The sequence below is a fragment of the Panthera onca genome, chromosome E3 (genome assembly GCF_046562875.1).
Source record: "Panthera onca isolate mPanOnc1 chromosome E3, mPanOnc1 haplotype 2, whole genome shotgun sequence".
In the NCBI taxonomy this organism is placed as follows: Eukaryota; Metazoa; Chordata; class Mammalia; order Carnivora; family Felidae; genus Panthera; species Panthera onca.
The window spans coordinates 32,278,602-32,294,226 of NC_138354.1; the positions used below are offsets into that span (position 1 = coordinate 32,278,602).

The 15,625-nt window shown below is 61.7% G+C and overlaps 2 protein-coding genes and 1 long non-coding RNA gene across 4 annotated transcripts in view; 2 read left to right on the forward strand and 1 right to left on the reverse strand.

Moving 5' to 3' along the window:
* Window positions 1-2,463, forward strand: part of TXNDC11 (thioredoxin domain containing 11) — a 60,102-nt gene extending 57,639 nt beyond the window's left edge. For both annotated transcript variants that reach the window (XM_060648517.3, XM_060648518.2), the window contains one exon: window positions 1,706-2,463. In XM_060648517.3, the coding sequence (XP_060504500.1) occupies window positions 1,706-2,348 (643 nt within the window). In that variant the 3' untranslated portion in view covers window positions 2,349-2,463. The remainder of the gene's footprint in view (window positions 1-1,705) is intronic.
* Window positions 2,387-12,377, reverse strand: SNN (stannin). Its single transcript, XM_060648513.2, has 2 exons — window positions 12,243-12,377; window positions 2,387-5,455 (listed from the first exon to the last, which is right to left on the reverse strand). The coding sequence occupies exon 2, from the start codon at window positions 5,366-5,368 to the stop codon at window positions 5,105-5,107; it is 264 nt and encodes an 87-aa protein (XP_060504496.1). The 5' UTR covers window positions 5,369-5,455; window positions 12,243-12,377; the 3' UTR covers window positions 2,387-5,104.
* Window positions 12,378-12,589: 212 nt separating this feature from the next.
* Window positions 12,590-15,625, forward strand: part of LOC132689078 (uncharacterized) — a 36,050-nt gene continuing 33,014 nt past the window's right edge. Inside the window, exon 1 of the long non-coding RNA XR_009614843.3 lies at window positions 12,590-12,711. This is a non-coding gene — a long non-coding RNA (uncharacterized LOC132689078). The remainder of the gene's footprint in view (window positions 12,712-15,625) is intronic.

Sequence of the window (15,625 nt, forward strand, 5' to 3'; positions counted from 1 at the left end):
GGAGTTTGTTCACACTGTGTCCTTGCTACTTGTAAAAAGTGGGAAAGCGCTTTAGCACGCGTGTCAGGCAGATTCACGGGGATGGCGCCCCGAACTCTGCTCTGAAATAGCGTGCTTACAGAGGTCGTTTGCAGTCACGTGAAGGTCTCCCACCCACGCTCCGGTCCCTCGGCAGCCCCCTCCGGGGGCAGTTCGGGTACCCTGCCCTACAAGACCGGGTTTGCGCCGCCTAGATGGGTCTCAGCGCCGATCCGGCCTCTGCTCGTCCTTCCCCGCCTGCAGCCCACAGGCACCAGGTGGCTTGTAGTCGTCGAATGGCTGGGAGGGCGCAGTCGAAGAAAGCTTCTGGAGGCTAAGAAAACCATGTTTTAAAGTAGGGTGTGGTTATATATTTACTCTGAATATTTGACTTTTCCATTTCCCTGAAAGTCTCCCTGAGTGTGGTATAAAATGGGGCATATGCGATTTTAATTTCCCTGTGATACTTATTTCATTGGGAAAGAGCTACCCATCAGTAGAACACCTTTTGTCTTAGGTATTTGGCCTCTGGCTTTGTGTGTGGCGAGGGCTCGTGAGCTTGTAATGAGTGGTTTCTGGTTGGGCTTTGAAAGAACAGTATGATTGACTTTAGGCTAACGCTCAGCTTTCAGGTAACTCGTGCCCTCCTTCCAACAGTCCCGTGAGGGGAACAACACTCCCGTCACCCCTTCCACGGGTGAGGGGGTGCAGGGGTGCAGAGAGGCCGCCGGGCTGGGCACTCACAACGGTGGGCGGCAGTCTTACAGGTCTGCCTGGCAGGTGGCCCTGCCTCACCCCCGTTGCTTTAGGACAACATAGCTGCTCTTTGCCCACCTTGTGCGTCAAGCTGGTGGCTTTGATTTAGTGCGGCCAGATTGTGTATACACAGGTCACTGTACACACGCCAGACATTTTGGTCATCAGGCAGTTAAATGACAACTTCTCAAAAGGAATTTTCTGCATCAGGGCTTGCAACAGAGTTTTGGGGAAAACCCCCTTCCTACATCACTTTGCTTCCTTATTCTGTGCTCTCAGGGCGGGGCAGCCTTCCTTTCTCACAGTCCCTTGGTGGGTCTGTTTGACCGGAGTCGGGGCCTGAGTGACACTTCGCCCATTTTGCTAATAACAATGTCTCCAGATGTTGCCAGATGCCCGTGGCAGGGGCGGGTTATAGTCTCCCCCAGGTAAGAACTCCTGCTCTGAATAACGCGTCCTACCGGCTGGCTGAAGAAATCCGGCTGAGTGTTCAGTCTTCATTTCACCAAGCACTTTGACGGCCACGGGGTGACACAGGTGATGTCCTGCCCGGGGACGCCCTTCCTTACCGGCCACTGGGCCTCCCAGAGCTCGAAGAGGCCCCTCTGCGCACACGCTGCCGGTGCCCTCTTGGGCCTGGGAGCTCCTTGTCTTGCTTAGAAGGTTGTTAACAGAAACTGAGCTCTTTGTCCTGGGAACAGACACACAGTTGAGATAAGCGGCCTTAATTACAGAACAAGCACAGGCGACAGGCTCCGCCTTGTAGAAACATTTTTGCCCAGATAACATTTTCCTTGCTGACTTCCCGTAAGTAAAATCCTCAGAATGTCTCCTGGTGGGAAGCCAACAGCCTGGCCTCCGGTGGCAGTGCCGTCCGGACGGAACGTGTTGACGGGGCTGTCCCCTCTGACTCCTTTCCCTCTCTCTCCAGGAAGGACCGCAGTGTGAAGTACCCCGAAGACCTTCCCATCACCCTTCCCAATCTGCTGAGGTTCATCCTGCATCACTCGGACCCGGCTTCCTCCCCTCGGAGCCGGGCTGATCCTCCCACCAAAGAGTGTGTTCAGAGCGAGGCCGTCTTCCAGCAGGGGCACATCTCCCACTTGGAGAGAGAGATCCGGAAGCTGAGGGCGGAGATCGGCGCCCTGCAGCGGGCGCAGGGGCAGGTGGAGGCCCAGCTCTCGAGCGCGCGCAGGGACGGGCACCGGCTGCTGCGGCAGAAGCAGAGCCTGGAGGCGCGCCACGGGCTGCTGCGGCTGCACAGCGAGCAGCTGCGGGCGCTGGCCGAGCGCAAGGCCCGCGAGCTCGAGGAGCTGGCCCGCAGGCTGCAGGAACTGGCCGACGCCTCGCAGGACCTCCTCACCGAGAACGCGTGGCTCAAGATCCTGGTGGCCACCATGGGGCGGAAGCTGGAGGGCCGGGACGGAGCGGACGAGCTCGCTCCCCCGCGAGAGGCCCGCCCCGACCACCCCGAGCCTTCAGGTCCCCCCCGGCTCCCGGGCGGCGCCCCTCCGCCTCCCAACGTCAGCTCCGCGCCGGCGTCCGAAAGGAGCGATGAGAACAGGACAGGCTGACTTGTAAAACGACACGAAGAAATCCGAGGAGAAAGCTGTACGTTGGGAATATATTTATGCAAATTTTATTGAAATTTATTGTAAATAAAGATTTTCTCAGTGGTCTAGAAAATCACGTTGAGTGTCATTCAGCTTTTCTTGAACAGGGATGACATCCCTCCGCTCATGGCACAGATTTGGTAGCTTTGAGACGGAAGCAGTAGCCCAGCCCGTTTGAAGATGTGGCTGAAACATCGGTCGGCGTCTCAGGGGCTCAGCCACCGGGTTCCCTCCCCACCCCCCCGTTGCTTCTGCGAGGACTCCCGGGATGAAAGGCTGATTTCCTGACCGGCCCATTGGAAGACCTCAGCACAACAGTTGGGCTCCTGAGAGAGAACTGAATGAGAGGCCGTGACTAAGCCATGTGGTTTGTGGCTCTGGCCATTACGCTAAAAAAAAAAAAAAAAAAAAAAAAAAGTAGCTGTCGATCCAGGAACAATGAGTCCTATTATGTGGTGGTTCTCGGCCTCTCCAGGCACTCCCAATGGCCCCACAGAGACACCCCCCCCGCCACTGGTGCCCCACTGTGCCTGTGACCGTGACCGGGCACCCACTGCCACGGCAGGGATGTCACCCCTGGCAACTGGGGCATCATGGGATCAAGGACCCGCCGGGAGCGGAACCCAGGACAAAGTGGCGGTTCATCATTTCAAAACCCAAACCTCCCTGGGACCACCCCGCTCGGGGTCAGCCCCGGGGTCCTCGGCTCCCCAAGGGGACGCAACCTGGGCGTGCGCTGATGGCTGGCTGCGGGAAGGAGAGGTAGAAAGCCTGGAAGTTCTGAAATGCGGGGAGAACAGATCAGACACCCCGACGCCTTCCACGTTTGTCTGGAGGGCCCTTCAGCAGAAGGCCAGCTATCTCCCTGATCTCCTGCCCAGCATCTTGGAACGAGCTGGCCCCCTCCGGCCTCCGGGGGCTCCGAGGGGGTCTTGCCTGACTTCTCAGGCTCGGCCATCCCCATTTAGGGGCCGACATCTCTCCTGGGCTAAATAAGGCCCAGCCGCCTTGCCCGGGCTCCTGGGTAGCCCCCTGGGGCATCTCATTCCTGCCTTCAGCTCACCCGGCTAAAGAGCTACCCTCCTCCCTCCCCCCGAGCTGATACTTCACGTTTGACCCCCAGTTTAAGTGCCGCCAAAATGAAGTGTTCCCTAAGCTCCTTCCTTGGGGGTTCCAGAAAGTAGATGAGTTCAACATGCTTTGTTGAGGAGACTTGGTGAGGCCAGAGGAGCCTCGGCCAGCCTGAGCAGGCCGCCAGAGCTTGGGAGGAGGAAGGGGTGGGCTGGGAGTGGGGTGGAAGCCGCCGAGGGCCAGGGCTCCCAGGTGAAGCGCTGGCCGGCCCCCAGTTTACTACGAAGGATGCCTACACAAGCCACGTTTTAATCACCATAGCTGAGGATGTGCTTCGGGATTGGGATTCACAATCTTAGCGAGTTCACCCAAGTGGGACGCCTTGGGGATGCAGGCTTTGGGGGTGCCAGCCCCACTGAGACAGCCACCAACTCATCTTCGTGGAAACCCGGTCCTGAACCTGACACTCACTCTCCCCCCACCCCCCTCCGCACCCTCCCCCAGGCGCCCTGTACCAGGGGCCATCAGGCAGGTGATGTGCTCACAACCCTGGGCCGCACTCGGGGCTCTCCGAGCCAGGTCAGGGTACTCTCCCAGGTGGCCCGCCAGGGAAGGAGGGGCCTGGGACCCAGCAGGTGGGTGGTACTCTGAGAAGAAAGGAAACTAATGTGTGAACAGGGGAGGGAAAAACCCCTCGAACCTCCCCCCACCCTCCAGTGCAGAAAATACTAAATACGACAACAAACAAAAAAGCACGAGTTCCTCTTTCCCGGGCCGGCTGGGTTTCAGATGAAGGTTGGGGCCGCGGGCTCTGGTGTTTCCAGCGAAGCCTGCGCTAAGTGATGCCAGGGAGGGGGACAGCACGGGGGGGGGCAGTGTTCGGCCTGCTAGAGAAACTGCTCCGCCGCCAGGCCGCCCGGCAGCCCTCGGGACGCATGCCCTGACTCGTCCTTCACCGGCTCGCCAGGGGCAGCGGCCTCCTTGCAGTAACTCTGCTCTCAACGGGAATTGGTCTCCGGCGACCGAAGCAGGGGCGTGTGGTTCCTCCATCCGTTGTCAGCCAAGCAGAAATCCCCACAGCACCCCAGCTGCTGAGCCACGACACTGAGAATGAACGGGTCACGTCCTCTGCCTGCACACGCCCGTGTGGAGACCCCTGCGCCGTGGACCGCAGGCCCTCCTGTGTCCCAGGCCCCCGCCCCCGGCGGAGCCTTGCGTCGGCTCATCGCTACGGTCAGTCCCACGTGCTCTACACGGTATCGTTAAAAATCAGCAAACCAGGCTCTAAGCACATGCTTCCAGGGCCTATTTACACTTCAGAGGGTTGTGAGTCCCCACATTACAGAAGTAGCTCCTTCCGGAACAGGCTCAGCTAAACATTCAAGTAACAAGAGCGCTACGGGGTCGAGAGCCCCGGCGAGGTCAGGCCTGCCCACTGCCTGCAATGGGCAGTCCCACCAGGAGGCCGAGGGGACGCCCGGGGCCACCGGGTCCTGGCTCAGGACGGCCAGGACGTCGGGAGTCCGTGCATGCGGTGACGAAGCCCGGCAAGGCCGTGCCAGCAAGCGTCAGCCCCGCCTCTCAGCGGCCCCCGCCCCCGCCTCCGCACCGGCTGCAAGCGGGCCTGGGGGCCTCGGCATCCCGGCTCAGCCGTGGACTTCTGGGCCGCTGGGGGTCAGCTTGGCCTTCCTCTCCACGCACGGTCCCTTGGCGGAGTACTGCACCAGCAGGAAGGGCTCCTTGGTCTCGCCATCCCCCACGATGCTCTCCTCGTCTTCCGACTGGCTGATGCGCTGCAGCCGCAGGTAGCACCAGCAGCCCAGGATCAAGGCCCCCAGGGCCGCGATGGCGATGAGGATGACGATGACCGTGACCACGCCCGTGGTGGGGCTGTGGTCCATAATAGACATGGTCAGCGCCTGGGGACGCTTCCTCAGGAGGAAGCTCGCAGGGCGGTCGGCTCAGCGAGGCTGGAACTCAGGCTGGACGCAAGGGCCCTGGAAGACAAAGCAGGGGTGAGGCGCCGGCGGGACTCCGACAGCTAACGGGCTCGGAGTGGGGGACAGGGGCTCTCCCACGGGGTCTCTCTGTAATCAGATCTCAGGCCTGACCACCCTGCCCTCATCCCAGTGAAAGACACTGGGAAATGACATCAGTCCCTCTCTCAAACAGGCGGCATGGGGAAGTCACCCAGTCTTCTGGAACACCTGGGAGAGGGAGCTGCAGCCCGCCTGGGAAGAGCCCGAAGCAGCCCGGTCCTGGACCATGGAGGCACTCAGGACGGCTCTGGGGAGGGCAGGGAAGGGGGGGACAGAGCAGACCCCACGGGCTCCAAGCTCAGCGGCAGGAACAGGACCCAGACTGCACACGGGTCAGTACACCAGTGCCTGTCACTACAGATGCATCAGGGCCACGCCCAGGGCCACGGGGGACCTGGTGTCCGGATGCTACGTTGGGCGGGGTGGGTGAGACCCAGGGAGGCGAGGCGGAGGCTGAGCTGGCAAGAGGGGACGGCCCTTGGGGAGGAGCGTTCCTGGCAGGGGAGTGGCGTCTTTGAAGGCTCTAAGGCAGGAGAGGGCCTGCTGCTGAGAGGGCGCAGGAGCCGCGGGCGGTGGGCAGCTGGACCCGAAGCGTCAGCTGGTGCCAGTGGGCGGCCGGACCACCGTCTGGCCGCTGCAGGCTCAGACCAGCCCCTCCGCCTCGCAGGGCCTCGGGATCCTCCTCTGTTAACGGGGCTGGGGACTGGCACGGGCGGCCGGTAGCGGGAGGCACAGCACATACAAAACACCCAGACTCTTCCAGTGATGGTGGACGAGGCTGGAGGTGCTGAAGCCAGCGGGCTCCCCTGGGTCCCAAGACCCTGCACTTTCTGGCTTCTCCTCCTCACCGTACACGAACCAAATGATAGTGACTCGCACCCGAATGGTGTGAGGGTGGGGAAAAGCCCGCGCCCTCCGGGCACGCGGTAAGAGCCAGCTGCGGGATCCATTTCTCTGGTGAGAGGGACGTCAACGCAAGGACGCAGCACTGGACGGGGAGGTTTTCCCTCCAGACAGGATGGAACTTGACGTCCTTGAGCAATCATCGCCTTAATTAGAAATGGTTCTCACCCACACCAGGGAGACTCCCCGCCCGCCCAAGGCCAGGCTAGCCTGAAGGTCAGAGGCAGCTAAGTCCACGCCCCTGGGGTCTGTCCTGCAACCGGGGGCCCCCCAGTACGGCCCTGCCACCGGTGCTCACGTTTGCAGAGGCATCCTGGGCAGGGGGGGTGGCACTGTCCCTGCAGTCTGCCCCCTTCTTCCCACCTGCAGGGTCAGGCTGCTGTGGTCACGGCCAACAGGCTCCCTGGCCCACCTGTACGGGTCCACTGTAGCCAATACCCGGTCCCCCAGAGGAAAAGCCCCGAGTCCTTACAGTGACCTACAGGGCCTGACGGGACGCATCCCTACCTGCTGCTACTCCCTAGCCACAGTGACCCCACCGCCTCTGACCTCCAGGCCTTTGGCCCCGCAGGTCCTCCTCTGCCCCAACGCTCTGCTCCCCTCGCCCTTGTCCAGTGGCTCTCAGCTGGGGCGACTGTGCCTCCCAAGGGACATTTGGCAATGTCTGGAGACATTTTTGCCGTCACCACTGGCTGTGGGGGTGCTATTGCTATGGAGTGGGCAGAGGCCAAGGATGTGCTAAACATCCCACAGTGCCCTCCACGAACAGAGATCGGGCCCCAAACATCAACAGTGTGGATGGAGGGTGAGAAGCCCTGATGCTGTTGACGCCAGCTGGGGCGGGGGGGGGGAGGGGGGGGAACGCCTTCCAGGCTCCGCAGTCCAGCGGGGAGAGTCCAGGAGGGTCTCCTTGTCCTACAACTGCACCTGCTCTCCCCCCCCACCCACCCACCACTCCCTCCAGGGCGCTTGCTTCAGTGCGCAACCCTGGCTCCCACAGCACAGCCATCTGGTTAGCACTCGCCTCCCCCATCGGGCTGTGTGCTCCAGGAGGGGCCCTGCACACTTCTGTGCTGCCAAGTGCACAGGCTTATCCTGGCTTGTTCCCCGTCCTCGGCAGGGCTGCCATCAGCTCCCACAAGCCCTCTCAGCCTGTCCCCCCAGGCCTCCAGACAGGACAGGTAGCCCCCTGCCCCCTCCGCACACCCCTAGATGGCCTGCCAGCTGGGCCGGGGAACCTGTCCCCACCCCCAGGCTCTCCTCCTGCTAGGGAGGACAACCCACGTGCCTCGTCCCTCTCCCCGGACCTCTTGTGTCCAGGGCCTGCTGGCGCACCTGCCTTCCCACCAGGCCCCCGGACAGGAAGACAGCGCGGTGTATCAATTCGGAAGGGGAAGTGTGTGTGTGTTTGGGGAGTGGGAGTGGTTTGGGGGCAGGAAGTGGGAAATCAAACAGTGGCAGCAAGATGGAGGGTGGGGGGACCCCAGGGGCCGAACCTGCCGGGGGGCCTAGGAGGCACCTACAAGTCCAGGGGGAAGCCAAGTGGCCCCTGGAATGATGAGGAAACAGAGACAGCAGCAGCCCCAGTTTAAAGGGACCCTTCGAGAGGAGTGGTGACCTCCAAGCCGTGTCTGCTGCACCTGCCCCAGGCCAGGAGGACTGGGCAGAGCCAGGTATGGGCCTCTCCCCGCCATGAGCATAGAGCCGGGTGACCAGGCCATGGGCATGACTGGCCTATGCTCCCTGGCACCCCCCGGAATGCGTTTGCTTATTGCTTCATTCACTCGGCAACATTTCCTGGGAACTGATTAAAAAACAAAAAATCTCACCGCGTCATCCGCTGCTCAGAACCCTCCCTGACATCAGCAGAGAATCAAAACCCCCTGACCCTCCCCGTCTTCCCACCTCAAGGCCTCTGAACTTTCTGTTCCTTCTGCCTGGAATGTTCTTCCTGGGTTGTCCCATGACTGGCCCCTTCCTATTATATGGGACTTCCTCTGCAGGTGCCTCTGGGAAGATATCTTCCCAGACCACCCTGGCTCCAGATGCCCCACCGCCCCACGCCTGCCACCGCCTTGCACAACTTTGTGTCATTCCCTAGGGCTCCCTGCTGCCTGAAGTTCTCTCGGGTCAGAGAACGTGCCGCCTTGGCGGACTCTGAGTCTGTAAGCAGAGGGCATTGTCCATCTTGCCCACGGCTGATCCCCAGCCCTATTCTCAGCACACAGCAGGCGCTCAATAAATGTCTGCTGAGAGTTCCGAGCCTGGGGACAGAGTGATGAGACAGAGGGGCCCCTGCCCTCATGGGGATCATGGTCAGCAGCACCCCGCCCCCGAGCCAGCTCTCCAACCCAAAGCCACTACCGGGACCCTACGCGTGGGTCCCCGCACCTGTCCCAACCGACTCCTGCCAGAGGCTTGCAGCCTGAGAGCGAGGGCAGAGGCATCGTGTGCGGGTGGATCCACAGCAGGCCTGAGCCCATGAAAGGCAGCTGCCTCCACGTGCTGGGGGGCAGGGAGAGGAGGGGGCCACCAAGAATCAGAGCCCAGAGGAAACCTGAAGCATGAGGGCGGCTGGCTGGTTCCAACCCCTGCACCCCCTTTGGCCCGGGCTGGACCCCACCTCTCCTGGACTTCTCTCATGCCCTTCTGAACCAAAGTAGCTCCTGCAATCAGCAGACGCCTCGCCCTGATCCAGGAAAACCCACGGGGTGGGATCAGGAGGGCCACAGCTTGGGCCGGGTGGGTGCCCAGGATGGCGTGTGGGAGACCCGGACCCCTGAGAATGATCATCAAGGAGTTAACATTCATTCCCTATGTTTAATCCTCCTAACGACCCTGCTCGCTGGTCTCAACCCCCCCTTTACAGATAAGGAAACTGAGGCACAGACAGTTCGAGTAGATTGCTCAAGAGTGAAGAGCCAGAAAGCAGGATGTGCCCCCAGAAGTGGAAGCCCAGGTGACCAAAGGAAGGGGTCTTCCAAATGCAGAGGGTGGGGCCAGACTGGTGAGGGGGTGGGGGCGGGCAACAGAACGTACTCCCTCGTCCCCCACCTCAGCAGCACGTCCTCACGAGCTCCCTCGGTCAGGACAAAGATCAGCACTGGAAACCCGAGGCCATCTGGATTCCCTGGAACATACAGGACCAACCCTCCACCCTCCCACTCTGCGGACCCCCGGCCCTGCCTCCCTCGACCAGGGTGGCCTGTCCCTCAGGTCTCCCCCACAGCTCCTGCAAAAACAGGCCCTGAAGCCCCGCCTCCCAGTCTACTGAGGCCGCCCCCCTGAGCCCCCCATTCCCTGCCCCCTCTGCCCACCAGCAAGTTCAAAAGGAGAGTCCCCACCTCGGCCACCAGCAAGCTGAGGGCAGATGCCTTTCACTGTCCTGCTCTCCCTCAAAGGCCCACAACTTAGGTCTTCCCCAAGGTAGCACTGGGGTCCAGTTACCTGCCTCTTCATGGGACCCCAAAACGGAGCCTTAACCCCAGTCCACGGGTGACCTTACACACTCAGGCCCAGGGGGGCCACAGCTAGCAACAGGATTCACACCCCCACCTCCCCCACCGCCTTCCCCCCTCTACTGTGAGCTGTTCTGACCTAGCCACGCAAACTGCCCCGCATGGCCTCAGTTTCTCAGTGTGCAAAGTGGGAATGAGGCCCTGACCTCACCCCCCAGGCTGTGGGGAGGATGAGCGGTGATAAGCAATGGGAAAACGGAAGGGCCATGGGGCCATGGGGTTTGCGTGTCACCAGGCACCACGCCTTCCTGGTGCCACAGGGAGGACAGTGAGCCCTTGGGACCACCTCCGCCTCCTGTCCCCAAGGACCTGCCTCCCAGGAGGGTACAGAGCCTGGTCCGGGCCTGTAACGACACACAGCCTCTTCCTCAAGGACACCTGCCACCTTCTCGCTTAACTGGGCATATCACGAGTGTCACCCCGCCCAGCAGGACGCCAGCTCGCCACCCCAACCCTGCAGCCTCCATCTCTGGGACGACCCTGCTTACATGGGCCCCTGCTTACAGTGCTTGTGGCACTGCCCCTAGGGGTTACGCCATGCCCTGCGACAACAAAGCCATCTATCTGCCAGGTGTGCCAAGAAACCAGACACTGCCCCTTGGGGGGACCCCAGTTCACAAGCCAGAAACATTTCCTGCCTGGTTTTCCGATTAGAAACACAGGATTGCAGGCAGGACACAGGTGAAACATCTACTCCGTGCCAGGCCCAAGCAGGCGTGGGGACCCAAGGATGCATCCCGTGAGGTTCCTGCACTCCAAAAACCAGGATTGAGAGTAGCAGGGATGCCGATGGGAAACTAACCATCACGGGGCTGTGCCCAGCCACGTAGCCAGTGTCCCCTCAGCCTCCGTCACCCACCCAACCATACCCCAGCCCCCCCGAAGAGGAAGCTCGCACCAGAACCCCCTAGGTTCCCCGCGGGCAGAAGAGGAAGCTGGTACAGACTGAGCCGAGGGATTGCCCCAAGGTCAGTCTTGGTCTTGCGTGGCCCAGGCCTGAGGCTCATGCCCCCACCCTGTGAATCAGCCACTGGTCATTCTCACAGGGTCAGCCACTTGGCCCAACGACTCTGGAAATAACAGTAGATGCTGAACAAAAGTTGGCAATGATTACTTTGTGCTAGACGCTGAGATGCTGAACAAAAGTTGGCAATGATTACTTTGTGCTAGACGCTGAGATGCTGAACGCTTCACACGAATCAGCTCTCCTTTCAGCCTCAAAACAACCCTAGTGTTATCACTATGCCCACTTTGCAGATAACATGCGGCTCAGAGAAGTTCAGTCAATTGCCCAAGGTCACACAGCTCAGAAGTAGCCGCAGAGGGATTCAAACCCAGGCAATCTGCATCTGGAATCCCAGATTTCAACCCTAACAGGGAAATATCATATTCTTGACCCCCACCTCCCCACTCCCCTGCCTCAGGCCCAGGTGAACCCCTGTCCCACTGGGGCAGGCAGAGTGAGGAGGGCTCGATGCTGGGGACACAGGGATGACAGGCGCCCGGCAGCTACCGCGTGCCTAGCGCGGTCGACGTGCAGGCGCGGTGCCAGACGAGCTCCACGCACCCTCTCATTTAACCCTGCCAGGCGACGCCATCTCCACCCCTCCACCAAGGAGCTGAGTGAGGCTAGAGGGACGAAGGGGCTCAGCCTACTGGGGGACAGCTGGAGGGGGAGAGACAGCTGGAGAAGCGACTCCAGTCTGCCCGCCCGGGGGGACGGAGCGGGGGGCCCACTATACCCAGTCATGCCCACGCCGCGCAGTCATTGCCGATGGAAACCCGGCACCAAATGCTGCGGCCCGTCCTCAGTTTCCCCACTTGCGAAATGGGCGCCAGACGTCGCCAGCAGCCGCACTCCCACCCCTAACCCCCGGAGCCCGCCGGACCACCCTGGGGGATGCCAGGACGCCCGCCTTCTCCGTTAATTTTAAATATCCCGAGGAGCCCGGCGGCCGGCTTGGGGCGCGGAACTGCGGGCCGCGGTGGCGGGCATGCAGTGGGGGTGGGGGGAAACACCCGCTCCCCGCAAAGCGGCCGCCGCCCCCCGCCGCCTCCTTTGTCCCGATCTTGCCGCAGCGCAGCGGACAAAGAACCCCCGCCCGCGGGCGCGGGCCCCCCGGAACAGACCCTCCGCGCCCCCCCCGCAGCCGCGCCCCCGCTCGGGCCGTCCCTCCCCCGCCGCGGCGACCCCCCACCCCCACCCCCACCCCGGCCCGCGGCCGAGCCGCCCCTCGCGAGCCCCCAGCCCATCGGGGGCCGCCCCTTCCCCTCCCGCACGTCCCCGCCCGGTCCCAGCGCCCGACCCGTCGGGCTCCGCTCACCATGGCGCCGCCCGCAGCCCGGCCCGATCGCCCCGCGGCAGCCCCGCGGGCCCGGCTCCGCCCGCCAGCTAGCCCGGTCCGGCCGCCGCGCACCGTCGGGACGCTGGAGCCCCGCTCTGCGGCGGGCGGAGCATCTCCGGCTCCGCCCCGGCGGGAGGCGTGGCCCTCTGGGAGCGGCCAATGGAAGCCCGCGCTGGGACGGCGGGGCGGGGCGGACCGGGGCGGGGTCACGTGCGCGCGGGGCCGGGGCGGCCCGGGAGGGGCGGGGGCTGAGCGCAGCTGGCAGTCCTGGGGGCGGGGGCCGGGGGCCGGGGGCCGGGGGCGGGGGCGGGGGGCGGGCTCGGCCTCGGCGCGCGCGGATTGGGCGCCTGGGGCTGTGCGGGACGCCGGCCGCAGCTCTCCCTCCAGCGCCCCGTCGCTGCCCCTATTCCCGCCCACTCACGGAGAGGGAAACTGAGGCGCGCCGCAGGTAAGGGTGTAGCCTGGAAACGGGGAGCGGCGGAACCCCGGGCCGGGGCAGCAGAGAGGCGGGACCTTGGAGTTGAACCTGCTAGTCTGGGGAAGGAGCAGGTCATTCACTCGTCCCTTCATTCGTTCATTCATTCATTCATTCATTCATCGTTCATGCTTCCGTTGGCTCCACACTACGGAACACCCACGGGTGCCGGGCTCGCCGGTGGCCACGCGAACAGACACGAACACGACAGACAACGCCCCTGCCCTCACGGAGCTCTCACGCAGGTGCGGGCTGAGGCCGCGGGGCATTTGGCCGCTTGTAGTCATGGAATTGAACGTACGAACCCTGGGATTAGCCCCCACCAGGTGCCACGACCTGTACTAACCGCTCAACACACTTCTTCGACCCGACCTGGGACAGAAGAACCAACCCAGGCTCCAAAGTACTGAAGTACCCCCAGCCCTCTCGTGATAGAGGTGGGATTCGAGGCCGGGCCTTGTCTGCCTGTAAACCCCAAGGTGCCAGTTAGTAATCTCCATTTGTCCACCCAAAAAGGCAGTCCAGCGAGATGACACTCCCTTTGTGGCCAGCTGGGGCCTACAGGAGAGGTGAGAGTGGGTCCTCCAAAGCCTCTGTGGCCCAAGTTTCCAGGGGCCCCCCGGTCTGGAAGGCAGGAGGGGGGCAGGGGGAGCCCCTCATCCTGGGAGCTGGAAGGCTTGTCTGCTGTAACAGTCTTTCCCAGCCTCCAGCAAAGCCTCTGGGAGAAGATGGGAGGACCCAGCTCACCAGGCCTGGTGGCCAGGCCCTCCTTACTCCCCCCACTCCACAGCTGGCCTCTTTCCAGGTTTGCACGCACCCAGCTGTTTCCCCGCTCTGGGCCTTTGGCAGTGCTCTTTCCTCCTGCTGCAGCATTCTTGCCCTTCACCTTTCAGATCTCCACAGCAGTCCCCTTCATTATTCTCCCTGGTCTGTCTCTCCCCCTCAGGACTGGGTCTGTCCTTTTCTGCCAAGTCTGCAGAATCGCACCTAGCACCCAGTAGGTGCTGAATATGGGGATGATGCGTGAATGAATGAATGAACAATCACACTGCAGAATTCCGGGCCTGGCCCCGCTACACCCTAGCCTAGGAGGTCCAGATGGTGAACTGGGGGAGGGGGGGGCGGGTGGCTGGAGGGGGTGTAATTAAGCGGGAACAGGGGACAGAGAGGCACAGGGAAGCCCAGCTTGAGGTCAGGTACCCCTGAGGCCAGATCAAGCATCTCAGAGCAGCTCCTGGGCCCTGCCCAGAGGAGCCACACCTGGGAGCCCAGAGCAGGAGGAAACAGGTTCTTCCCAAGGAGCCAGTTCTAGCGGGTCTGGACAGCCCCATCCTTAGTTGGCAAAGACCTCATTAGTGGTGAGGACATGGCAGGGGTGAGCTCAGAATCCCAGTGCCAGGACTGGCAGATGAGTGAGGATGCCAGGGACACTCTGGGGAGAAAGATTCTGGGAAAATGCCCCATGACTTAAAAGTTGAGAGACCACTGGGTTCAAATCCAGCCTTTCCTGCTGGCTAGCTTTGGAAAAGCAGCCTACCCTCTCTGTCCTTCATGTGAAAATGGGGGTGGGAATTAGGTCACCATCACAAGGTCATTGTGAGCCCATCAAATGCTTGGTTCCGATGCAGAGGAAGCAATCCTACCCATTCACTTTTACAAAATTTTTTTTTAATGTTTATTTGAAAGAGAGAGAGAGAGCATGAGCAGAAGAGGGCGAGAGAGAGAGGGAGACACAGAATCTGAAGCAGCTTCAGGCTTTGAGCTGTTGGCACAGAGCCCGATGTGGGGCACCAACTCACAAACTGAGATCATGACCTGAGCTGAAGTTGGAGGCTCAACCAACTGAGCCACCTGGGTGCCCCGCTCTTAACATTAGTAACAGGGGCAGACAGGTGTGGGGTGAACTTGGGCTTCACCATGTGGAATTGGGGCAAGTCACCGCACCTCTCTGAGCCTCAGGCTCCTCCTCTTCACAGGGGGTCCCATGAAACCCACCCATGGGAATGCTCAGAGGTGGGGAGCTGGTCGTAGGCGACCTGGGACCAGGCTTCCTCTTGTCCGGAGTGAGTTGTTTCAATAACAAGAACACGAGTAACAGTAGCAACAGACAGCAAACACCACATATGCATAAGCACATTTTAACCCCATTTGACGGATGGGGAAACTGAGGCACAGAAATCACCTGGAAGTCGTGATAAAATGCATATTCTGACTCAGTAGGTCTGGGCCTGAAGTTCTGCTTTTCTCACAAGCTCCCAGGGGGTAGTGATGGTTTGTGAACTGTGCTTGGAGCGGTGAGAGGTGAGGCCCTTGGCTAGAGGTCACACAAGTGGGGGGCCCCCCGAGCCTGTTTCGTCCTCACATCGTAGGCTGCCGAGTGCCCTTAACCGTGGCTGTAACTTCCTGCCTGGCCCCGGCCTTCTCCCCTACAGAGAAGAAGCAGGAAGCGTAGGTCCCCTCCCCAAGCCCATTTCCTCTGTCAGGGCCCCTGCCACCTTCCTCCAGGGTGACATCTGGCCCTTAGAACCTCCCAGCCCCCAGCATCTCCCAGGGGGGTCCTCTCTGTTGATGGCGTGGAGCTTCGCAGATGCTCATTAGCCAGGAAGATAATTAAGGGCGAGCGATGAGTTCACCCTGGCTCCCTGGGGCTTGCTGAGACCCAGCTGGGCCTGCCCTGTGCCAGCCTGGCCCTGTGCCCGCTTCCCTGGGGTGCTGGAGGGGCCGGAACCAGGGAGGGGCTTTCTGGGGAGCAGAGAGGTGTCAGCCAGCTGACTCCAGCTGGGCTTCCCTGCTTAGCCACAGCTATCAGGCTGGGTCTCCCCCCAAAAGGGTTCCAGGCGCAAATACAACTGGAAACGGCTGGGCCTTCGGGCCGTTTCCCAAAGGG